Below are 25514 nucleotides of genomic sequence, written 5' to 3' on the forward strand. Positions count from 1 at the left end.
GGTCTATTAAGTATGTTTGCATATGTGAAACACCCACAAGGCGGTGAGAGGTCAAGTTCTGGATCTTAAGAGTAAAGAAAGGCAAGAGCAGTGTGTTAGTACTACATGAAATGTTGGATGTTTGTGGTTTGTACTCGTAGTCCATATATTTACTGTGCAAGACTTGGATAGTTACCTTATTTTATTAATGAGCAAATCTGTCCTGGATGTACAGTTTGGGTCATCCCGCATTTACATTGTTTTATTGTATTTTTAGCTTAATCTACCAGCATTTAATCTCATTGCAGATTTAGTTTTTCTCCAAATCTGTTTTGCTAGCTTTTTTCACCCTTACAGACTTGGCAACCGTCAGTCTTTAGAACGACTCCTTTGTGAACTTGAGAAAAAAAAAGAGTGAGTTTGCATTTTTTGCATTTTCTTGTTACACATGTTTTAAAAACATGCAGTTGATTCTTGGTTATTTTAAGGTTACTTTGTGGTTAATAGTAATGTGTAGGAGATGACACAACAATGAATGGACAATACAAACAAGGCAACAAACAGTACTACAGTGTAAAACTACAATGTAAGCCTTGTTATTCTTCCCCAAGAGCATTCCTCAGACTCTGAAAGATGCAAATGCAGCAGTGAATTATAGACTCTGTATGCTCGCTAGTCTCTATGACTGATAAACTGATTTGTTCTATCTTCCCCTTTAAAATGAATCATTAACGCAAATGTGACGACAATTAAAGTGGGTGGACATTGACTGCACTTCAACACTTGACCTGTTTCCACTTCTCCACTTCTGCTGAAAGCAGACAGTTGCTGCTTTCTTTGCCAAGATCTTCAGAGATATGTCAACTCAGGGACAGTCCAGTTCTGTTTCTTAATAATACCGCAACTAAAATGGCTAGCAAGCAGCAAAGTCAGCAAGATGAGCCACATGGAGTTGACCTGGACTGCATTCAGTTTTCCTGTTCAGTGTGTTTGGATCTTCTGAAAGAACCCGTCACCATTTATTGTGGACACAGTTATTGTAAAAGCTGCATTGAGCATTGCTGGGATGGAGAGGAGGAGAAGGGTGAATACAGCTGTCCTCAGTGCAGGGAGACATTCAGCCATCGGCCTGTTCTCAGGAGGAACAACATGCTGGCCGAGGTGAGGGGACAGAAATGAACTTAGCACAGACTCTGTAGTTCACAGATAACGTATTAGTCGTATTGTTACATAAGAAATCATCCCCCCTTTTTCCTGTAATTGTGTAAATAATTAAACAAGTGGAACTGGTTTTGTACCAGTTTGTACCAACATATTTATTTGAGCTCCAGAGTTGGGCATTTTTATGTGAACACACTTCCTTATGAAGCCAGCCTCAAAAACATTCTATTTCTCTTTACAGCACATCCTAACAGTTTCTGTCTTTCTGTCTAGGTTGTGAATAAGCTAAAGAGCACAAAGTCAACATGTCCTTCTCTGGTCTATGCCAGCCCAACAGATGTTGCCTGTGACTTTTGCTGTGGGATCAGAATCAAAGCCACCATGTCATGTTTGACCTGCTTGGCATCTTACTGTCCCACTCACCTCGAGCCTCACTACAGTGTTGCTGTGTTGAAGAAGCACGAGCTGGTGGCAGCTACAGTGTCAATACAGGAGAAAATGTGCACGAAGCACAGCAAGTTAAAGGAGCTCTACTGTGAGCAAGATGAGCAGCTTGTTTGCTCTTTGTGCACAGTGGATGAGCACAAGGGCCACGGATGTGTTTCCGCTTCAGCACTCAAGGATAAGGCAAAGGTGTGGGCAAGGAGTCGAGCACATAATGCTACCTTTCAAAGTCCAAATGTTTCTGTGCTCCCAAACGACACGTGGCCATCAGACGTACTCATTAATTACATTACTGATTACTAATATTTAAATGACTCACTGGATGCAACCATGCCTTCTTGCAGAATCAGCTGGCTTTAAATCAAAGGAAAATCCAGGACAAAGTCGAAAAGAAAGAGAAGAAGCTGAAAGAACTGAGCCAAGCTGAGGAGAGTCTCAAGGTGTGGAAAAGCAATGTTTTCAGATCTGATATGTGCATTCAACTGCTGGGTGAATGAGATAGCTGCTGAAATGAGCTTTAGTGTGTTAACATAGTCTCAGTATTTAGCTCTGATCAAACTTGCAATAAGATTTTTACCCACTTGAGGGCACAAACAAGCACTGCTCTCAGCATTTGTTTTTGATTTACTTTGAGAGACGTGCTGTTGATCTGCAAATTCATTAGCATCATCAACAAACATGAATCCTCTCATCTGATGACTTTTAGTTTAGCATTCTGTCTTTAGGTGTGATTTGTGCACCACAGGTGGTTGTTAACTTAGCGTCTTTTAATGCTTAACATATCCTCTACAATTGTCTCGGTCTGTGGGGTTCAAAGATCAAGTCGGGTTGTTGTTTTAACTGAATAAAGACAAACTTTTAAACTAAAAACAGATCTGCGATGTGCCAACAGAGTTCTGCTCTGATTTCCCTGAACGACTGTGACAAGATCTTCGATGAGCTCATCTCTTCCATGCAAAGAAAACAGAGTGAGGTGAAGCAGCTGATTAAAGCCCAAGAAAAAACTGCCACCGCTCAGGTGGAGGACCACCAGTCTCAGTTGAAGGAGGAGATTACAAAGCTGAAGAGAACATACGCTGAACTGGAAAAAGCTTCGGATGCAGATGACCTCATATATCTGATGCAGGTATAGCTGCTTACAACATAGCAAAGGTTTTCCTGTAAAATACCTGATTTCAAAGGCCTAAAAAAAGAGAGAACTGAACACAATTCAATCCAAATGGCCAAAATGAACATTACACCAGATATTCTAGACCTGCATGAGATCGTTTAGATTTATGATGGGTTGCTTAAAAAAATTAACATTTTTGTCTTCTCCTTATATTTCACAGCATCTCTCCACTTCCTGGGATTCTCCAGATGGCTCACCTGGAGCTCCTCCTCAACGCTCCTTTAAAGACATAACCGAGTGTTTGTCTGAGCTCAAAGATAAACTGGAAATGTCACTGAAAGAAACATGGCCCATGATCTCAGCCACAGGTAACAGTTGGAAATGTAAAAAGAAAAAAGAAAGCATTGTGGATGAGTTGCTTCATAGATACCCAGTGATTTTTTTTTAATAACTCCAGTTTGTTTCTTCACAGTTTCATATGTTGACTTCTCACTACCTCCGGCCCCCAGCAGCAGAGAAGAGCTTTTACGTTGTATGAAATTCACTTGAAACATTATAAAATCATATAGTAGTCCGTTACAGTTGAAAATAGTGGTAATATTGATCGTACTTGCTATATTTTTTGCCAGATGTTTATCCCCTCACACTGGATGGGACCTCAAACTATCGTTATCTCCACCTGATATGCGAGAATCGCAGGATGAGGCCTTCACCCGGCCAGGCTTCAGCGCATCTGGACAGGTTCACTAAATTTCCCCAGGTGCTGTGCAGAGAGGGTTTGTCCGACCGGTGTTACTGGGAGGTAGAGGGACATGCTCGCATTCTGTCTGTAGCAGTGGCTTATAAAAACATCAGCCGGACATCAGATGAGTCACAGTTTGGCAAAAATGACAAGTCCTGGAGTTTAGATTGCACTGCAGATGGCTTTTTATTCTGTCACAATAATGTAGAAACCAAGGTGCCCAGCTCTGGTCTCTGCAAGATTGGAGTCTTCCTGGATTATAAAGCAGGTACTCTGTGTTTTTATCGTGTCTCTGACCCAATGATTCTAATCCATCAAGTCCAGACTGCATTCATCCAACCTCTTTATCCTGGGGTTGGGATAAATTATGAATGGTATGATACTGGAGTATTTGCACAGCTGGTTAAGTTATGGTAAATCTTTTCGAAGTGATAGAGATGTTAAATATTTTAAGATCCCATCTCTAAAGGATTTTGTCATCCATCGCAAAAGCGTAGCACATGAAGTTGGGAAGTATAAAAATACAAATTCTTCGTTACTATACTTAAGTAGAATATTCAGGTATCTGTACTTGAGTAGTAGAGATACCTGTACTTGAGCTTCAACTTTTTTAAACAAATATTTCTAGTGTAATTTCTAGTCTTATACTCAGGGATTAAAGCCGGAACGAGTGCAGGTCCTCGTAAATTGTGGCTGTGGTACCTCAGCATATATTTAGTGCTACTGAAAAGCAGCAAATATAATGAAAGTATTTTTTTAAGTGGTAGGTAATTTCAAATGCAACATTTCTATTAGCTCAACAAACGTCGGCAAAACACACACAAACTGTTTTAGCGCAGTGTGTTAACCCTAAAGGTTCAGCTGCTGTATCTCACAGTGTGACAAAGTGGGTTAACAGTTGGAATACTCATTACTTGTCTCATAAGTATTAACTTTTTACACATTAAGCACATTATTCTCCACATGTTAGTGATGGCCATATGGCACAGATTCAAGTGGCTCTGCATATTTTTGGCTGCCAGATGGCACCAGATAGGACTGTGTTGAAAAGCTTCTAGTGTTGAATCATGTTTTGATAAAAGCTTCAGTTTTTTTTTTTTTTTTTGTTTTTGAAAAAATAAATAAACAAATAAATGCCTGTCTAGAGTTTCTGGACTTCAAAGGGGTGATGAGGTCATGTCTGATGTACCCAGGCTAAACCAACACGTGCAGCATTAGGAATGTTTTCTTTTGTTTGTTTTCAGGTAACGAAGTGATTTTTCAAGACTATCTTTAACTTTAACAGAGCCATTTAGCTGTATTTATTCAATTCAATTCAATTTCATTTAAATAGCACCAAATCACAACAAAAGTCGCCTCAAGGTGCTTTATATTGTACAGTAGCTCCTACAATAATAGATACAGAGAAAAACCCAACAATCAAATGGCCCCTATATGAGCAAGCACTTTTGTGACAGTGGGAAGGAAAAACTCCCTTATAAACAACTGAATCAGGTGCTGAGCCTGTGATATACTGAATGAAGGTTCAGACGTCACTCATCATGTGGCTCTCGCCAAACGAACCAAGCCTCGACACAGTGCTTCTGAAGGAGTGTGTTATTTTTTTGGACACATGCGCTTCAACTTCAAATGGACCATCACTGCTGTAAACCCAAAATGTCTGCTGATTCTTCTTATTTACACCCTTCTTTGACACTTGAGCCAGACTACTTCCCACACAAGGAGAGAAAAGAGTGTGAGAGAACTTTACTCAGAGATAGAGAAAGATGTAACAAAAGAAAGGACAGGAAAGGAAGCCGAGAGCTTAGATTTAAACGTAAGGAGTGCTCATTCATGCTTGATAAACTGCAGACTTAAAGATTACATGTCATGTTGTCATTTGTAATCATATACTGGATCTGTATGTGACATGTGTTTAACCCTAAAAGATCGTTGGGTTTCCCCACCTGTGAATCGCACTTTAACCCTGGACTATACTAGTTTTGTGATTAGATGTGGAGGTTTAAATCAGACAACAGAATCTTTTTGTTTCTTTTACTGCTTGGTTCCTACATAACAGCTTCACTCTGACCACTTTCATTAGAAGTACAATCCAGATTTAAATAACATTTGTATTCTTGTATACTAAAATTGTTTTGTTTTTATATTAATATAGCACAAGTTTCACATACATGTGCTTAAAAACAAATGGTAAAAATACTTTTAAGGAGCTACTTTTTTTTTACTTGGAGTACATTTCAGAGGCTGTTTTTTTCACTTTCACTTTTACTTAAGTTGACACATGTATCTCTATCTCTAAAGTTTTAACTTTTTAAAGTTAAAGAAAAAATCTGCACATAAGCGGTTTCTGTGGGGACCCCTTTCCCTTCTTGAGACATATCTCTCTCTTTTGATTTTCTTTTCTCTCTTTTGAATTTGATTTAAAACAGGAACTATATTTTCCTCATAATGGTGGCCAGTAATGAACTGTTCATGTTCCACCTTCAATAAAAATCAAATGAGCTCACCTTAGGCAAATCTAGGCAACATTGGGGAGGGAGCTGCTGCTGCTTCGCTCTCTCTGACTGTATCTGAAATTAATAGCCATACATCTATTTGGATAGACATAGTGTCACAGCTATCACTGGCTTGCTGTCTTTAACAGCTGCCGATAGCTAAACTATTCTTAATCTGTTAATTGTATTCTGTTCACTTTTCTTTTGAAAAAAAAAATATTATACCTGACTGCTCCCAGTTTGCTTTTTTGTTGGTCATTTTCATATCTATAATTTGCCTGAGAACTTGCCTTGATTGGCAGCTGTAGCCAATCAAAATTACTCTAAGAGTGCATTGATGATTTATCTACAAGGTCACAAAAGAATCTAGAACAACATCTAAAGAATAGCAGGTGTCACATTTCTTACTGAAGGTCAGGGTTAATGATTAAACAACAACAAGGAGATCAAATAACCATCCTCTGTCCTTTTGAACAATACTTTTTAAAAACACTAACTGGAAATGCTCTTGGCTTTTACATAGAAAGTTCCTTCTGATCAAACCAGTACTGGAGGTGACATTTTTGTTATTATTATTATCTTTTTTATTATTATTAATAATAACTGTTATCCTGTGTATATATATATATATATATATATATATTCTTGAACCAAAAATACAAACTGGAATTGGATGATTTTTGCACTGTGTGCATTACATAATGAAACAGTGATTCATCTTTTGAGGAACTGCACCCACAAAAAAATCTCCTGGACTGATAGGATGACCTTTGTTCATGAAAATGTATTGCCATGTCAGTGCAATGCAGTGTGCATTTTCCCCCGTTATGGAAAATGTGTCATTCATACGATGGTGTTTTCACAACAAGGACTAACGTTTAGCGTATTTTTAGTCTTTATACAAATAGCATGAAAGTTAGATGTAATCTCAAAGGAAAGGTATCTCTGGCATTGCTTGTGCTCTTGGTTTATGTTAAATTGGGTAAACTGTCTACATGAATTAAGAGATTCTAAATTCCTGTTTCAATTGATTCTCACTTCCTGATTTTTTTTTAACGTAATTTAAATTTTTGACTTTCTTTGCAGTTTCTCTGTAGGGAACACCTACATTTTTAAATATTATAAAGGTCTGTCTCTCTTCAATTGTTAATTGTACAAATTTGTCCTTTAAAAAGATGCTGATGAACCTGAAAAAAAATAATTCTAACAGTCCAGGACATTCTTGTTTGGGTGCAATTCCTGAAAGATGAATCACTGTTTCATAATGAATTTTATAAAGCGAATCTACGATAAGATAAGATAAAAAAAAATCTGAGGGTGATCCGAGCAAGCAGGAGGACAGGCAGGTTGCAGACGCGAATGCTGGATCGTAACCACTGAGGGGTGATTGACGGACAGGCGTGGAGCATCCATCAGCGCAGGGTTAAACGGTCCTCCAGGTAATTGTCCAGAATGGAAAGCAGGTGTGCAGGTGATGGCCCAGCCCGGGGGTGTGGCCACCAGGGCATCACACACACTCCTCAGACACAGGGCCACGGACCATGACAGTTCAATTACATTTTTTTAGCTGAGTCTACATAAAATGCCACAGATGGGATACAGTTTGAGATGCATCAAATAATATGACTCAGCTGGGTCTTAGCTGAAGACTTGGCATATCTTATGGTGTGCAGTTCATCCTTAAATATAAAAATATGACACAACGCCATTATTTAACACGTGCTGTTTGCTGAAGCTTCACAAGAAATGGTTTAATGGAAGTATGGCAGTCAAGAAGATAAACATAAGGTAAACAGGGAGGGAAAAAAAGTTATTCCGAATTACCAACAGTATCCAATACCATCTAGAAATTAAGATTGGCAACAACTTAATTTTTCAACATGTTGTTGATCCCAAACTGGGCACATTAAAAAAATGCATTCCACTACTAAAGCAAAAGCAAATCAATGACTCCCTAAATCGGTTGCTCACAAATTACATGGAAGAACTGGTCACAGCTGTTTCCTGATCCACAGCTTGAAGGGAAAAAAGGTATACAACAAAATTCTAGTGTTTGTCACAGAAGATGGTACTTGTCTCCTGAAGCGAACAATAATTATATGTTAATAAAGAAAGATTAATATACATGAAGATAACAACAAATAAAAGTGAAAATAGTTGCAGTGCAATAGAAACACTTTATGTTACTAAAGTGATTTAATAATAAAGAATAACTTTAAAATTAATCCTAGAAACAATAATGTGATTCTTTGTCGGAGTTGTGTCTCTGTGTTCAGTCTGTGGATTTCCTGTTTTATTTTGAAGGTTCATGTCTTATGTCAGTGTTTCCAGTTTCGCTTCCTGTCTCATTAGGTCTAATTTCTCCCGGCTGTGTTCCCACCTCTTCCTCATTCCCTCATGATCTTGCCTGTGTCTTTATAGTGTGTGTCCTCCATGTTCAGCGTTGCGTCTTACCCTTAATGAGCTGTGTGTTTTGCTTCCGTGGTCCCTCGTTTTCAGGTTTTTCTAATGTTTTATTAGCCTCATGTTTTCAGTTTAGGTTTGTTCTTGTGAGTTTATGTTTGGAGTTTCTGCCACAGCACAATAAAGCTGCCTCTCTTCGTTCACTGTGAGTCCAGTGTTTGGGTCCTCTTCTCCTGTCTGCGCACAGCACACCATGACAGCAGCACTATCAGTCACCGATTTACCTCTTCAGTGCTTGTATCTGAAAGTTGTTTAAGCAGCGCAGGATCATCTTGAGAAATCCCTGTGAAAAATAAGGCTAGACTAGTATTTAAAAGCACCTGCCTTGAAGGTTTTTAGATTTTTCGGACGTTCGTGATGAAACTATTGACATTAGTGTCAAACAATGTTTATTAATTCCAACAAAAGATATATGAACCCCCGATTTTTCCTCTCAAATAAAAGATGGTCAGGATGCAAGGGCAATGGGACATGTTTTTTCTGCTATGTGGAAAATAAAGTGTTAGTAATATAATGTCAAATGTGCAAATTAAAGTCCTCAAAAAACAATTCAACCTAGGGAAATATTAGACACACGAGCAGCACATAATTCATATTTTGGACTAAGAGGAATCTTTGGTAAGGATTTGTTCAATTCATTTCAATTTTATTTATATGTCACCAAATTACAGCAACAGTCGCTTTATATTGATATCTCATTTTAGATTAGGTCCCGATATACATCTACCTACCTTATTCTTGCTTGTGGTTGTAACAAATAATTTTTGACAAGGGCACAATGACCTTATGAGAATGCTGATTGCACAAGAAATCAAAGCAGGGTCAACTATAGCATTGCACTGCCACAGTGAAGGCCATGCTGCCAAAATTTTGTTTCAATTTTAAAACACTCAGGCAGCTCTTAATCGCAAAGTCAGTAGTGTATGCAAGAAAATGTTGTATATTTATGAATTACAGGCAAGGAAAGAATACCAAACTGTTAATAGCTTCAATTTTGATTGAAGCTGGAAACACTGCTAGCTCATGAGGTCCCAACAATTCTGAAAAACTGTAGGGTGATTCAGGTTGGTCAGGTATTACTCATGTTAAACTTAAATAAAATAAAAATAATCATTCATTTATGTTTATATTTCAAATGTTGGTGAGAAACATGACTACATATTTTTGTTTTCTCTTTTATTTCCTACCAATATTATAAATAGATCTTTTGTTTTTGTTAGATGTCACACTTCCTGTAAAGCAAATTGCGTAGATTTCTTTTTCAGAACAGAGGGAGGGGATGTCACATATCCCACCTATTTCATGCAGAGTATAAAAGCTGAGCTATGAGATGAACAAAGGGACATTTTTGACCTGTTGATTCTTTTATCAGGGGAAAACTGTAAGTATTGTTTTTTGCTTGTTCTTTTGGGTTTTTTTTTTTTTTTTTTTAGATATCTTCATTAGACATTATTACATTATACCTACATGATTTAAACAAAAGTCTTTCTCCAAGATTTCAATTTCATTAAAATATTTTTGTCTGTGCAAAATAAATAAATAAATAAATAAATAAAAATGAATCAGTCTTTCTCATTCATCTTTTCTTCCATAATCTCCAACAGGCATAAGTGAGACTATCAATGGGGCAGCTCAAGTCTAAGATTACAGGGTCAGGCCCAGGTATTCACCAGGCAAATCCTGAAGAAGGACCTCCCAGGTACTCCTCACACCATTTTGATAGCAGTATAAATCCAAACTCCACCATCTCAGGCATGTCAAGGTTTGTTAAACGCTAGATTTTTTTCTTTATTTATTCTCTCACTTGTAAGTCTTACATGATACTATTATATCACACTGATCCTACTTCAACTAGCTAATCTATAATCTGTTAAATATGTAAACATAAACAAAGTAAATTAATAAATAAAAAAAGAAAGAAAATCTAGCAATCACTGAAGGAAATGCAGTTTCAAACAGTTATGGTTTCATTATTTATTAACTTTTTCTTTCTTTTTTTCACTGGAACAAAAAGCGAATCAGGACAGAAGGACATGGAGCTGCGAAAAACTTCTATCTATAACACCATAGACATGGCACCACAGTTAGATTATTATGCAAATACACTGCCCCACCAAGAGATCAAAATCAGACCTTCCCTTGATGTTCTGCGCAAAACATTTGAGGTGAGATTTCCACCTGTGGAAAAAAGATCTCACTGTTGTGTTTTTTAAACTTTGCAACTAGTTTAATCAAAAACTGACATTTTATTATATTTCTATTCAGAAAACTAGCAGATCTATTTTCTAAATTATTTATTATTGTTTTAGGAAGTGGAAGCAGAAAAGGCTGCCGCAGATGATGCCGCCGCAGAGGATGAAAATGAAGAACCCCAAGGTCCTCCAGGGAAACCGCCTACTAGATTTGGCTGGTTTATTGCAGTCTGGGTGAACAAAGCTTTTGTGTATTTAAGTCTACAACATACAAATGGATAGAAGACTAACTAAAAAAAGGAACAATTAAAACAAAACAAAAAAGACATTTCTTTTCTTTTCTTTTTATCACAGATGCGCTGCATGCTGAATATCTGGGGTGTCATCCTCTTTCTCCGGCTAACATGGATTACCTCTCAAGCAGGCATTGGTGAGACAACATTCATTCATTGTTCAGCATATTGGGTCCTTTTCAGTCCTGCTTTCTGCTGCCAACTCTGGTATATATAACATTGATTTAGGCTGTTAATTCTTGATAGTAGATATACAGTCAAACAGAGAATGATAATTTGGGGTTGAATAAAATACTCACCTTGATTAAAATTTGTTCCTTTTCATCCTGCAGAAGGTACTTCATACTATTGGCATGAGAAATGTAAAAAATCAATAAATAAAACAAATTTATATACGTTGAGAGTACTTACCTAGCCCATTTTTGTGGATATATGACAAAATAAATACAAAATGTATCATAATAACAGAATTGTATAAGATCTGTAGACAAGAAAATTGATACACTACATGTAAAACATTCTTATTCAAGCCCTTTAAACAGGACTTTGATATAATAATTAAAGACCTCCATGATCATAATATTATAATACTGAGTCCTAACTTGTTTCTTTTTTTAGTGTTGGGCTTGGTTATCATAGCGCTGGCTGTGTCAGTGACCACAACAACTGCCCTCTCAATCTCTGCCATCGCAACCAATGGGAGAGTGAAATCAGGTGAGCCCATGTGCAATTTAAGAATTCCAAACAAACCGTCTGAAGTAATCTGAAAGTATGAATACTCTGGATTCCTGTTGAAAAATCGCCATTAAGTCTGTAAAAATGGAAATTTTCAGTTGGGTTAAATTTTTAATTTATTTATTTGAATATTGCATCTTAATAACTTTATTATTAACTGTGTATTATGTATATACACTTAGCATTCAAACTAAAAACTCCTAAAATCACAAATTGAATAAATGATTTTAAAATGGAATGACACAAGTATACGTGTGAGAGGACGCCGCTCAATCTTGCCTTTTAAAATCATCCCTTGAATTTCCAGCTTCAAACCCACAATCCTGTCTGACACTCTCTTTATCTCTATAACACTTTTAAGAAATGTTTCCTTTAGGAGTATTCTCACTACATTTATCTTCACATCAACATTATCATAGAACAGCTCCAATGCTCCTGGCGTTGCTTCCCTTCTTCCTGGTCCCCATTCAAACACAATATTTTTAGTATCCCCCATTCCATCATATCAGTGAGCTCTCTTTTTTGGTGAGATTTGCCCTTAACATTCTATTCTAGAATACTTATCCCATTTGAACTACAAATTTAAATGGAAAAGGTTTTATGCCAGATGCCCTTCCTTATACAACCCTCCACATTATCTGGGCTTGGGACTAAAACTAAGCAGATTGATTTGTCGCTTGTTTCCAATTAAGGCAATTCAGTGGACGGTGAATGGTTTTCTTCAAATGCTCTCGTCCAAAGTAGCTCAAGTAAAATAAAATTGGAAACCAGCCAATTCTGGTCTCTAACTAGGAAGTTTTTGCATCTTTGAGAAATAATATATCTGTTGGTCAAGATATTAATCCATTTCAAAAAGTTCAAATTATTGTTCTGCATCAAATAAAGAAAAAGGAAAATCCATTTGTTATTTGGGTGTAATATTTCTTAAATAATGATAAACTTAGATAATTCAAATGTTTGGTTAAATATAATCATTTTAAAATATCACAGTTATGTTGGATATTGAAAATAAGTGCTTTTCCACAGTCAGAATGTGAAAAACAGAAAACTCAAGAAAGAAAGCCTCATCAATGATATATATATTTTTTTAAAAACCTGAAGAGTAAATATGCGTTTGCTAGAAAGCATAATTTGATGTGATGTAAATTTAGATTTAGTGTTTTCAAGAGTGATGGGCACATCACTAAAAGAGAGGTAAAGTAAAAAAAATAAAAGAGTAAAAAGACAAAACAGAGTCACGGCACATGCCTGTATCATTGGCCAGAGTTTTCTTAGATTAATTTTTCATACTGATGCTCAAAAAATGAAGTCAGCTGATTGATAAATCTAACCCCATTGAGAATATTTGGAAAATACCGAATACTTTATGTAGCTGTTTGATTCTCCCATAATCATAAGAAGATGGTAACAAATAAAAAAATATTTGTGGACATAAAAATGATATTCCATAAGCTTATCAAAGTTATGTTAGAATGAAAGGTGTATCAAAGCTAAAGGCTGTCCAATGACATATTAGAGAGCGTGATTTTTTTTCACTTTAACAGCCTTGTTTCTGCTTATTTTTAAATATTTAGGTGGGACATATTTCATGATCTCTCGCACACTCGGTCCTGAACTAGGAGCATCAATTGGGTTGATCTTTTCCCTTGCCAATGCTTTGGCTGTTGCGCTCCATACTGTTGGCTTTTCAGAGGTTGTACGCGATCTGATGAGGGTAAACAAATAATAATATAACTAATAATAATAATAATAATAAATAGGTAACCACATCTTGTAAAATAATGCATTCTAAATCTTTATACTTTCATATTCCTGTTAATAACTTGTTGATTTTTTTTAGAGCTATGGTACCATAATGGTGGATTCGCTCAATGATGTCCGTATTATTGGTGTGGTCACGGTGACAATTCTTTTGTTCATTACGTTCGGTGGAATGGACTGGGAAGCCAAGGTAAGCAGACCCAAACACATTTCACTTTGTTTGCTGGACATGGGTTACAAATATTGTTGTTTCTTATTAATGTTTACTCTTCATTACACCTGTTTCAATTATCCCTCTATATTCTTTTTTCACTTTCACTCTCGTAGGCTCAGATTTTTTTCTTCATAGTTCTCATGGCTTCCTTCGTTGATTACCTTGTGGGAACACTGATACCTCCCACCCTACTGAAGAAGTCACAGGGCTTCTTTGGATATGACAGTAGGTTTATTCTTCTCACAACAATCTATTTTCCAAAATGTATCTTTGAAAAAATCATTTTGATTAAATTACTTTAGTTATCAGTACTTCTAATAAGTTCTGCCTACCAGTTCTAATGCACTAATCTTCATTCTCTGATGTCAGTTATTCTGGACTGTCACTGACAATATTGAACACGTTATAGGATTGACATGAATTAATTATTGGAAGTAATAGCTGAAAGAGCAAACTTTCAGCTACTTTACAAAATCCTGACGCAACTGAGTGTGCCTTTCATATGCTGGAGAAGAAATCTAAAAGGGCAAACAACTGAAACAAGTACAAGTTGAAGGTGGCTGCAGTTTTCACCAGAGAAGATTCTCAGCAACTGCTATTTTACATAAATTGTAGACTTCGAATACTCCTTGTTTGCAAGGGATCTGCAAAGAAGTACCAAACATGACTGTTTTAACATACATAATATTACATTTTGTCAAACACTATGGTGTTCTGTTACTTTGAATCAAAGTGTGGAATGTGCAACTGCACTTTAGATCAATTTTCGATTTTACACTGAGGAACATTTGTTGCTCATGTGGGGTTACTCAACGAAAAATATTTATTTGTCCCAAACATCATATGTGTTTACAATAGGGACATGTTTTTAATAATTTAAAGTTTAATACTATTTAAGCTAATATCTCGTATCTTCTACAGGGGATATATTCATAGAAAACCTCACACCAAGCTGGAGAGGTCCTGATGGCAACTTTTTCCGTCAGTTTGCAATTTTCTTTCCTGCATGCACTGGCATCCTGTCTGGAGCCAACATCTCTGGAGACCTCAAAGTATGACAAGCATCAAGAAAGCAAGATGGTTCTTCCACTGAACCCACTAAGGTTTATATGTGAGTGATGACTCTAAAAATATTTTCTTTTGTAGGACCCTTCTACTGCTATCCCCAAAGGCACCCTAATGGCCATATTTTGCACCACTCTCAGCTACGTTGTGATTGTTATCACTTCTGGTAATTACTCAGTTTCCTTTTTTTCTTTGCATTAGACATGGCTGGAATCTAAACTTTAAAGCTTCATTCAGATTCTGTGGTATACAGGCATTTTTTTTCTTGTTGAAACCACCCGTGAGAAAAAGGTCAGACACTATGAAACTGTTTTTTAACTCTGTTCTGAAACTAAAATTGACTGCAGGCGCAAGTACAGTGAGGGATGCCTCTGGAAATATGACTGACCTCATGACTGGAAACAGCACAAGTGGCTGTTTGGGACCAGCATGTAAACTGGGCTGGAACTTCACAACCTGCGTCCAGTCACAGGCTTGTTCACAGGGTTTGGCAAACTACTCGCAGGTACTGGTCAGCTAAGAGATAAATAGCATTTATGTTCATTGAAATTTTAACCAGTTTTTTTATTTATTTAGGTAAAATAAACATTGTTATTGGTTGTGAAAGGTTGGATCAGGTCTTAAGTTATTTTTTATATTTACACGTAAAATAATCCCATGGATGGTTTTCGATTCTCATCTCACCTTTGGATCTAAAGATCTGAGTTTGAAACATATTGAGATTACCATGCTTTCATGTCTTCTATTATTGTAATGATCTTTTAACAGGTTAACCCAAAAGCATTGAATTGACTATAAATTAAATAAAATGATGTATCGAGGTTCATTAGAAGAATCAATTAAAATGAACATGTTACATTGTTTTTAAGGAATTTGTACTGACTGTCCACTACTTTCAAGATTTAAAATTGATTTACTAAAATTGATTACTTGCTACTTTTTAAATTGTCATTTCCTAGCGCCAGAATATATAGTTCGTCTTCTTTGCCCTTATCAAACAGTGTGCAGCTTTCACATACTTAGAAACTGTATTTTGGCTTCTTTGGTTCTAGAATGAGCTGCATAATGAAATCTAGCTTGCCTTATTAGTATCTACTTTTAAGTTATTCTTATTCTCACTATAAAATTGCCCTTGACTCTTTCATGGTCTTTTTTTGTAATCTTTTTTAATTTCCTTATATGTTGTCTTTTGTTCGTTTAGTGTTTCTTTTCTGGAACTGTCTCTTGTAATGCTGGTTCTATTTAAAAAGTGCTTATTTATTGCTTATTTAAACTGTACTGTTTATTTTTGTGAGCATTTATATTAAATGTGTTGTTTTGAATACATTATTCCAGTTTTTAACAATTTCATTTTGAAACTTTTCTACAGGTAATGGGCCTGATATCTGGTTCATATTACCTCATTGTTGCTGGTGTCTTTGCAGCCACCTTGTCTTCTGCTCTTGGATTTCTTGTTTCTGCCCCTAAAATTTTTCAGGTGAGAACCACCTGAAAAAAAAGATACATCACAATGACTGAACCATATGTTTTATTTTTTAGACAATAAAATATGGATTGTCTTAACCAAATTTTCAGCTTGTGCAGCATAAAGTATTAATTTTGCAGAGTAGAACAGTGATAGACAAACATCTGACACTAGCTTTCACAGTTCTACTATTTCTGCCATAGTATTTATAAAGATGATCATAGCATTTGAGATGGAACTCAGTTCTTAGCCACATTCATCTTAGCTTTTATTTTGTTTTAATTCAACCTGAATTAATTTAACAGAAAAACTACGGGACACTGCTACCTCATGGGCTCGTGACTTGTCAGTCACATGGGGAAGCACATTGTTTGTTATCACCTTCCTGGAACAGATGGTGACCTTAATGACAAAGAAGCCACATACTTTTTTCCACATACCTTTACACAACTGGTTGCCTTTTTGACACAGATGTCAGAGAACCGATGATTATTAGAAATAAATCAGATTTCCGTCTCTCCAGCATTGCTTCAGCAAGGTTCTGCAAAAAAGAAAAAAAACTTAATTTTTTTGGTGCAAATTCCTATATCCCAACTAGAATAAGCAGCAAAACAATGAAACATGTAATATAGTCATCTGTAAATGTAGTAAAGTTATTATTGTTAAAGAAATGATGTTTGTATTTTATTTCATCCCTCAGTGTCTGTGCAAAGACAATGTATACCCGTATATTTCATTCTTTGGAAAGGGTTATGGCAAAAATAATGAACCACTTCGGGGCTATATACTCACCTACCTCATTGCTGTGGCCATCATTCTAGTTGGTGAGTGTAATTCAGAACTGTCCTCCTACTGTTATTTGAAATATTGTTTCATATATGTGCTGATCGTTTTTTCCCCTTTTGTATTATTACAGCTCAACTAAATATCATTGCACCCATTATCTCCAACTTCTTCCTGTGTTCCTATTGTCTCATAAACCTAAGCTGCTTTCATGCATCAATTGTCAACTCCCCTGGTAAGTTATGTACTCAACTATCGCACTGCACTAAGACTTGATAAAAGCTCATGCCTATTCACTAAACAAGAAATTAACTATTTCACCAGGTCAAAAGTGATGTCTAAGATAGGTGATACTTAACAAGCTGATAAGAAATAATGTGAAGATATATTCCTTTGAGCATCACTTCAATATTTTTTGTGCTTATGCTTAGGGAGGGCAAAAAGAGGGGTTTATATTTCAGGTTTTTTTTGCATGCTGTACTGGACACAGTTCTAGAGATCTAAAATCAGAACGTTTGCATTATGCTCAGATCTAACTGTCCTTCTCTTGTCATCTCTTAAAGGATGGAGGCCAGCATTTAAATACTATAACAAATGGACAGCTTTGTATGGAGCAATGGCATCTTTTGCTCTGATGTTTGCGTTTACCTGGTGGGCTGCTCTAGTCACCTGGTTCGTCATCTCCCTCCTGTTTATATACATTACATACTTAAAGAAACCAAGTGAGTCAAAATCAAGCATAGGTTGGAAGTCAATGTTGCTTTAACAAGAAACATGTCTCAGATGGACAAGTGAAATGCACTGTATTACCTTTCATTTATACTGCATCCGTTTGCATAATGTTTTTTATTACATCAACAGATGTAAATTGGGGCTCTTCAATACAGGCAAGTTCATACAACATGGCTTTGTCATTCTCTGTGTCTCTTACTGATGTGAAGGACCATGTCAAGAATTTTAGGTGAGGGATCTTAAACGTTAAAATGCATTTGTCTGTTTTTTATTTCATGTGTTCTGTTTTCAAAGAGTATTTGTGTGATCATTGTTTTATTTAAAAAAAAAAAAAAACTGTCAAAATAAATCCTGCTAACATATGCAGAATGGTGAAAGAAGGACATATCAACAAGTGCTGATCACATATCTCAATTAAACATTAGGATAATTCAAATAGACAGTAACTCCCGGACATTATCTTTGTTCTCTGATGTCCTTTTATTAGACCACAGTGCCTTGTCATGACTGGACCTCCAAAACAGCGCCCTGCACTGGTGGATTTTGTTGGCTGCTTCACTAAGCAAGTAAGCCTTATGATCTGTGGAAACATTATAATGGTGAGTTTCTTTGTTTCATGTTTATTTATAAGTTATAAATGACAACTGATTGACATTTTTGTATCCACTTATTAAAAGTCCTCACAATGGCTTTTTGTTAGAATTTTTTTTTTTTTTTTTTTTTTTTTTTTAAATTGCACATGCTCAGTTCCTTCTGCTTTTCATGGAAGGTTGAAATTGCCTTTTCCAGGAGCCAGACAAGCAGACCCAGTTTCAGGATTCCACAGATCAGTATGTTAAATGGCTAAACAAGAGGAAAGTTCGCTCGTTTTACACTCAGTTTACAGCTAACACCCTCAGAGATGGAGTTCGATATCTGATGCAGGTAGGTCCTCTATTTGACAAGCAATTGTTGCTCACTACCCAAAAGAAACTAGAAAATGAATAATGGCTTCTTACAAGTTATACTGTATGAGTCTCATAATGTTAGATAATGTTAAACCGTTTTTATCAGCATGTGAGTGGCTCTATTGAGCCTGAAAAATTAAAGGTTTCTCGTTGAGTTGCAGAAGACACAAATACCTATGTGGATGTGTCAAGAATGGCATTCTACTTACAAATCAGCTTTTGGTTTGTAATCATGGCATATCATTCCTTTTTTAAACTATAAAATGTTATCAAACATTTCAGTACTATAATACAATTGAAGCAAAGGGTTGTGTTTAAATGGTCTGTTTAAAAAGAAATGCTATAATTTATATTCTTGTTTAGGGGTGGATTTATGTGTTTTTCCTGCATCTTATTTATGATGTCATTTTAAAATTCCACTATCTTGAAAATATTGTAAAGTTTTTTGACATTTTCAATATAGATATCCAAGAGTTTAACTCAGTTTAACTTAAAATGTAAAATGCCTGAAATCCCTAAAACTTTTGGCTGTTTCTGACAGCTTCTTCTTCTTATTATTATTACTATTATTATTATTATTATTTTAATTCAAGGCTTCTGGTCTCGGCAAGCTAAAGCCTAACACGCTGGTCATTGGCTTCAAGTCAAACTGGATGGAAAGTTCTCCTACAAGCATTGATGATTATATCCACACTATATAGTAAGCTTATCATTTTTTTCATATTCTGTGTGTGTGAGCATCATTCTATTGTAAACATCAAAGATTACATCTTTGAATCAATTCTGAAAAAAACGTTATGGTGTTGTTATGGTTTTCATTTTGGGAGATGAAGAAAACATGAAGGAAAGCCGTGATGCGTAGGTTTATTCTATTTTAACCTCTGTTTTGGTATTTGAATTGACAATATCTGTATTTTTGAAAAACGTTATTCATAGATAGGTAGGGTGGGGTCACGTTACCATCCATGAAAATTTGGCTTACATACACCGTGGTCTTAAGGGTCAACTTAATGATTTGGTCTAAAATTCATAAAAAGCCTTTTAACGATTCTTTTAAAAGTGTGGTGTGCATTTTTAGCATATCGAAAGTACCATACAATATTATGACACCTTCTACTTAACACTGAAATGAATGCTACACTTTTTTTTTTGTTTTTGCTGTAAAGAGTCCTTAAAAGTATTTCTGTTGCTCACACACTCTTTTACTGTTCTTCAGTGATACATTTGATGCCAACTACTGTTTGTGTATCTTGAGGATGATGGATGGGCTGGACATCAATGACCATGCTGATTTTAAAGGTTGGATACATGGCCTAGAATTCTTTTAGGCATCAATTCCCAAACGTATATATGTATAATTTATATATATAATTTATTTTTTAACGTTAGAAAACCAAGGCTTTGAGCCTGATGAAGCCATTGAAAGCAATGACCATCAGCTTCCTGAGAAAAACTCTGGTAAGCACTTCTAATACAAATATACATTATAATTACTGCTTCTTAAGTACGAATATGGAGTAATCTTTATGATAACACATATCTATTGCTTTTTGCAGCTAATGACATTTCTGAAAACAGCAAAAGCGATCAGGTCAAGACTGTGTTTAAGAATGCTGGGGGAACAAAGACTATCGATGTCTATTGGATAGCTGATGATGGAGGTGAAACATGGCACACGGGTTACATGACAATTTATTAATATGTGTGTAACACTTAGTTGAAACACTGAGTTGATATAAAAGTGTGTGGATTGGGTATCTGGTCAGAATTCCGGCCCACCAGTTTGGGATTCTGACCACTTACTTTGGTCATCTAACTATGATGTCTCTTGGACACATTGTGAATGTGAATCAAAGGATGAGTTGGTCTGTGAGCTAATCTGGAAACACCTAGATCAGTCAGTAGCCAAAGACAAGGAGGTCTCAACATTTCAACTTAGACTGGTGGATGGATAGTTGATAGATATAATTTTAGTGCCAATATTGGCTTTAGTCAAAACTGAATCTTCACCTATCATGTTGAATATAAAATAAACCACCACTATCTTGCTCTTCTCTAGGACTAATTCTACTGGTGCCTTACCTGCTCACCAGGAGAAAATGCTGGCGAAGCTGTAAGATTAGGGTATTCATTTTGGGAGATGAAGAAAACATTATGGAAAGCCGTGATGCGTAGGTTTATTCTATGTTATCCTCTGTTTTGGTATTTGAATTGACAATATTTGTATTTTTGAAAACCCTTATTCATAGATAAATTGAAATTGAAAGGCGTGGAGGTAAACATTCTTCCAGTAAGTTTTTATTTGTGATCTATTTCTTTATTGTTAAATAATGTATTGATTAAATTGATATAATTTTTTCCTTTAGAAAAGTTTAAAACTGTATATTTTAGATGTACAACACACAGTCGGCGATCAAATTTGAAATAGCACCAGGACTGAAAGAGCGTTTCCCTGCATGCTGTTCAGATTGGGGTGAAAATGTTTAGGAATGTTTCAGGTTATATGACATGGTGTTTGATTTTCAGAAACTGAAGTGCTTTAAGGTTGTTTTTGATTTCTTTCAGAATGATGGCCCTGCTGAAGAGATTCCGTATCAATGTTACTGATGTTGTCGTCATGACAGACACTGAGAGGAGTCCCCAACCCAAAAAGTATGAAAATCTTACCATCTTTTTCAAATAAGACAAAATATACACTTTTACAAAACTCTGTGAAGCTTTTAACCCCATAAACAAACGACAGGCATGGAATTTCACCTTAACGTTTCAATTATGAGTCCCATTTTTATTTAGTGAAAAAGATATTTTTAAACATGATGTTGAATTAACTGTAATAGAACACTGGAAGTAAAATTATTTAGAGCATGTTTAATTCTAGCAGGGTGTTTCTTTCCTTGCCAGCAAACTCATTTGTGTCTTTTTGATGCCTTGCAGTATGAATAGGTTTTTGGAGACTGTTGCGCCCTACAGGCTATATGACGAACAGCAGGAAGATGTCTCGGTTCAGGAACTAAAAAAGAAGGAACCATGGAAAATATCTGACAAACAGTTTGAAGCTTTTAGACTTAAGGTCTGTCTCTCTGTACCTCATTTCTGACTAAAGGAGGAGATGACATGCATATGATTGTCCACCAAATTAATTTAAAAATTTTTTTTTATTTACAGTCTGAGAGAAAAGTAAGGCTGAATGAAATCATCCGGAGGAATTCACAAAATACCACCCTCGTGCTTGTGTAAGTCGACTGTTTTTATTACCGGTGAAATTCAGAGCCTTTTTTGGTGCAAATTTGTTAAAACTGTCTATTATCTATAACATCGTATATGCTGCCATTGTTTTGGTGTATATTTAGTCCCAGAATTTAGGCAGTTTTATTATACATGCATACACCATTTAACATTCCCTAGATGGTTTGTATTATACTATAATGTGGTGTATAATATATAATATGAAAATGCAGATCAAAAATAAAAGGGGATAATTGTAATGGATTCAGCAATGCAACCTTCAGGAACTAAATGACTTTACATCTGTTTACCATTATAGTATATGTTTAAAAATTTTAAAACATAAATTGCATATTTTAGCTATAACAAACATGATAATAATAAGATCTAATATTTAATAAATATTTTTAAATACACAAGGGACAGTAAAAGGCATTATTAGGATCTCAACCCACTCTGCCTAATAGATATTGGAAATTATATATATACATGTGTGTGTGTGTGTGTGTGTGTGTGTGTGTGTGTGTATATATATACACACACACACACACACACACACACACACACACACACACACACACACACACTATTGGTCAAAAGTTGTTTCGTTTTTAACTGTAGTTGCTGATTTGTTTCTATGCTTTCATTTCAGAGTACAATTAAACTGCATAATAAAAAAACTGTGGTGTTCTAAAACGTTTGACTCGTAGTGTACAGTTACAATTAAAACAAAAAAGAAAAGAAAAAAAAGATAATTTTATGCCAAACCACTTTGTTCTTTAGAATGTAAGATTTCAAATACAAAACAAGAACAGTCTATTTTTTTTATGGTACTTCATTTATTTTAATGCTAAACCACAAAATACAGTGTGTTTATAAAAAGAATAAATAAAAAAAAATAAAAATAGAAGAAGTGTATTTCTGTAGTTGCTGCAAAAAAAGTCCCCAAGCAAGGTTATTTTTAATTTATTTTGCCATTTTTTTATGTTGATTGTAATTCAATAATCTTTTTTTTTTTTTTTTGTTATAATTGAATTCTTTTAGGAGTCTTCCTGTGCCGCACGGCGACTGCCCCAGTGCTCTGTACATAGCCTGGCTGGATACTCTGACCTGTGGCCTCCACTGCCCTGCAGTGCTTGTACGAGGAAACCAAGAGAATGTCCTCACTTTTTACTGCCAGTAAATCCTATGTTAGTGCAATGAAATCTACAGAAACAATATTTTTGATACTCTAAAACGATGTCCTGACAATAAAGGAGAAAAAAAATCACACAAGACAAATAAGTAAATAAGAAAAAGCATAAATGCGTGTAAATGATGTGCAGTTGTTACAATGATTAACAAATCTGATGAATAATAAAGAATGATCAAAAATGGAAGATAACACCATTGTGGTTATTCACTTTGTGCTGAATAATTTCAAACTGTGTATTCCACAAATAATCACATACAGAGCTTACCCAGTGTATTACACTAATTCAGTGCCACATCACAACAATATATATATATTAGGGGTGCAACGATACACAACATTCACGGTTCGGTTCGGTTCGATACTTTGGTGTCACGGTTCGATATTTTTCGATACAAAATAAAATGTTCATGCCTTTTTAATTTGTCATTTATTAAAATTAGAAATATATATTTTAACTCAAAAGTACAGTTTTTAAATTTAACCCTAACCCTTGTGCATGTTTTTCATTTTGACAGCGAATGCGCACCTGCGGACCACTTATGTGCAGCCCTGGTTATTTAGCTCGTCATATTGCAGCCACAGAAATTCTTTTGTCCATGAAACCATAAAGCTGCACTTTCTTTTTGCCTTATAGTCTGATTTGTCATAACTTCTCCGTTTTGTGGTAAGCTTTTCTTTGGCTGTCACTTCTTCACCCTGACCTGTCTTATTTGGCTCAGCAGAACTGAAATATATATCCTGCTGCTTTTACACACGCACTCACATAAGCTCAGCGATTCTCTGCGCGATCAACCTCTCACATGTTTAAGCTGCGGGAGATTTCACTTGTCATGTTTGCATAGTAAGCTAACGATTAATAAAACGATGTCAGAGGAATTGGTGCACAAATTATCATCACTCACAGATCAGTGCTGTCGCTCTCTATACACAGTTCGCAGGATTGCAAAGTGAAAGCAAAAAAACAAGCGCAAATTCAAACGCGATTTCAATATGTCACATATTGACAGTGGCTCACCGATGCCAATGACATAATTACCCAGCTACATTTCTGAAAGAATGCAAAAGCATTGACATATATTTTTCCTTCCTACAATAGCCCGACGGGCAGGGAAGAGATAGATTTTGGTACCCCGACTGAAAAAAATCGCTAGCCCCAGGACTTCGGGCTAGCGATATTGCAAGCCCTGTATCTGATTGAGGAATCACTCATCTTTGGAAAAGAGAGTTTATTACAGAGAAATGTCTCTTTCCAAAATAAAAACTATACTATCCGCTTCTTCTGGGCTATATTCTCAGCAGCATAAGGAGAATCATGTGCTAACAGCTGTCTAAATGACTCGGCTAAAGTTAGTAGCATGCTTGTTGTTTTTGTCTTTGCACTAGGATGATGTCGGCGTAAATGTGCAGTCATATTCGTTGTGTTCCCACTAGTGCTTTCAGGTTAATCTCATTGAAATGACGTTAACGCCACAACACGGCAAATCTCCGTTAACGAGCTACCACCGATCACCCCGTGCATGGGGCTAGACGGCCAACACGTTAACGAGCTAACTGCACTAACACACTAGCTCCCACCCATGTAATTGAGCATTGCGTGGCACATCCAACATACTGTTTTACTTTAGTCCATGACTCACTTACCTTCAGGGTCATACGTCACATGAAAACCAAAATAATTCCAAACGCCAGATCTGAATGAGAGTGGGGGAGGTCCATGTTGCAAGGAGAGCTTAACTTCTGTCTTGCTAGCTTGCCCTGCGCTCTTCCTTCTGACTATGCTGTCTGTGTTGAGCGCTCAGTGGATCTGCGCTCGACAGTGCAGCCTAGGCGGAGTAGTCGAACGCAGATTCACTGAGCGCTCAACACAGACAGCATCGTCAGAAGGAAAGTTGATAAAATAAATTACAAATGTTGTATTGTTCGATACATATGCGTACCGAACCGAAAGCACTGTATCGAACGGTTCAATATTGATACGAATATCGTTGCACCCCTAATATATATATATATATATATATATCTGTCCCATCTGTAACAACTGAAAATAAAATAAAATAAATAAATAATAATAACAAAGGTAAATCAATTGGACCAATACGGCAAGGTTGTGATGATCCACTTGGTAAAGTAAATCCGTTGGGCATCTTCTTTGGCCTTCGGACAGTAATTCTGACAGCTAAAGAACCAAACAGGACAGGCCAAAGGAAAGAAAGAAAAAAAAAAGCAGCAAATGAATTTTTCATGCTAAGTAATAATCTTATAAATTTGTGACACGCCATTTCATCTCTGCTTTAAGGTGCACATTTGAGAGTTATACAGGAGAGTCAAATACTTCTAATTTGAATAATTGTTTTTAACAGGAGCTACAGTCTCCAGAGACGTATGTAGTGAAGCAGTAAAATTATTAACAAGATAATCGACCTCTGTTGGGGTAGCGTTCAGATAGCTTCTCTGCTCTATGTTAGTACAGGGCATTGAAGATGATAACAGTGGATGGATTACATTCATAAAC

General features: G+C 36.0%; 2 protein-coding genes and 1 long non-coding RNA gene across 5 annotated transcripts; 2 read left to right on the plus strand and 1 right to left on the minus strand.

The window, feature by feature from the left end:
- Window positions 1-287: 287 nt before the first annotated feature.
- LOC113019199 (E3 ubiquitin/ISG15 ligase TRIM25-like) lies at window positions 288-8538 on the plus strand. The gene is made up of 8 exons (XM_026162752.2): window positions 288-393; window positions 735-1140; window positions 1414-1773; window positions 1929-2024; window positions 2477-2710; window positions 2916-3063; window positions 3168-3227; window positions 3325-8538. Exons 2-8 carry the CDS (start codon window positions 889-891, stop codon window positions 3852-3854), a joined length of 1680 nt encoding a protein of 559 aa, XP_026018537.2. The 5' UTR covers window positions 288-393; window positions 735-888; the 3' UTR covers window positions 3855-8538.
- A 153-nt stretch (window positions 8539-8691) lies between these two features.
- On the plus strand, window positions 8692-23191 carry LOC113019192 (solute carrier family 12 member 3-like). Of its 3 annotated transcripts, none has more exons than XM_026162740.2 (28): window positions 9716-9776; window positions 10000-10094; window positions 10410-10560; window positions 10705-10821; window positions 10942-11017; window positions 11499-11594; window positions 13190-13329; window positions 13456-13566; window positions 13704-13815; window positions 14512-14642; window positions 14737-14821; window positions 15003-15160; window positions 16025-16132; window positions 16821-16944; window positions 17037-17138; window positions 17467-17625; window positions 17765-17864; window positions 18123-18234; window positions 18425-18559; window positions 19176-19282; window positions 19799-19881; window positions 19972-20040; window positions 20139-20243; window positions 20642-20753; window positions 21148-21234; window positions 21517-21652; window positions 21748-21815; window positions 22852-23191. In XM_026162740.2, exons 2-28 carry the CDS (start codon window positions 10018-10020, stop codon window positions 22988-22990), a joined length of 3000 nt encoding a protein of 999 aa, XP_026018525.2. In that variant the 5' UTR covers window positions 9716-9776; window positions 10000-10017; the 3' UTR covers window positions 22991-23191. The 3 variants fall into 3 exon arrangements, 2 of the variants coding, with proteins under 2 accessions (XP_026018525.2, XP_026018524.2); XM_026162739.2 differs by having other exon boundaries at window positions 9717-9776; window positions 10000-10157; XR_013906142.1 differs by lacking the exons at window positions 21748-21815; window positions 22852-23191 and having other exon boundaries at window positions 8692-9776; window positions 10000-10157; window positions 20642-20872; window positions 21517-21631.
- LOC113019193 (uncharacterized) lies at window positions 10355-18818 on the minus strand. Its single transcript, XR_013906145.1, has 5 exons — window positions 18792-18818; window positions 16561-16661; window positions 16055-16143; window positions 11180-11225; window positions 10355-10848 (listed from the first exon to the last, which is right to left on the minus strand). It is a non-coding gene; the product is annotated as an uncharacterized LOC113019193 (long non-coding RNA).
- Window positions 23192-25514: the final 2323 nt, after the last annotated feature.

This window comes from Astatotilapia calliptera, chromosome 3 (assembly GCF_964374335.1).
Source record: "Astatotilapia calliptera chromosome 3, fAstCal68.1, whole genome shotgun sequence".
Taxonomy (NCBI): Eukaryota; Metazoa; Chordata; class Actinopteri; order Cichliformes; family Cichlidae; genus Astatotilapia; species Astatotilapia calliptera.

Bases quoted from the DNA above. Each gene is read 5' to 3' on its own strand.
- LOC113019199 (XM_026162752.2), top strand. From the start codon at position 889: ATGGCTAGCAAGCAGCAAAGTCAGCAAGATGAGCCACATGGAGTTGAC. The intron at 1,141-1,413 runs GTGAGGGGACAG...CTTTCTGTCTAG, and splicing joins GGAACAACATGCTGGCCGAG to GTTGTGAATAAGCTAAAGAG. The intron at 2,025-2,476 runs GTGTGGAAAAGC...ATGTGCCAACAG, and splicing joins AAGCTGAGGAGAGTCTCAAG to AGTTCTGCTCTGATTTCCCT.
- LOC113019192 (XM_026162739.2), top strand. From the start codon at position 10,018: ATGGGGCAGCTCAAGTCTAAGATTACAGGGTCAGGCCCAGGTATTCAC. The intron at 14,643-14,736 runs GTATGACAAGCA...TTTCTTTTGTAG, and splicing joins ACATCTCTGGAGACCTCAAA to GACCCTTCTACTGCTATCCC. The intron at 21,653-21,747 runs GTCTGTCTCTCT...TTTTATTTACAG, and splicing joins TTGAAGCTTTTAGACTTAAG to TCTGAGAGAAAAGTAAGGCT.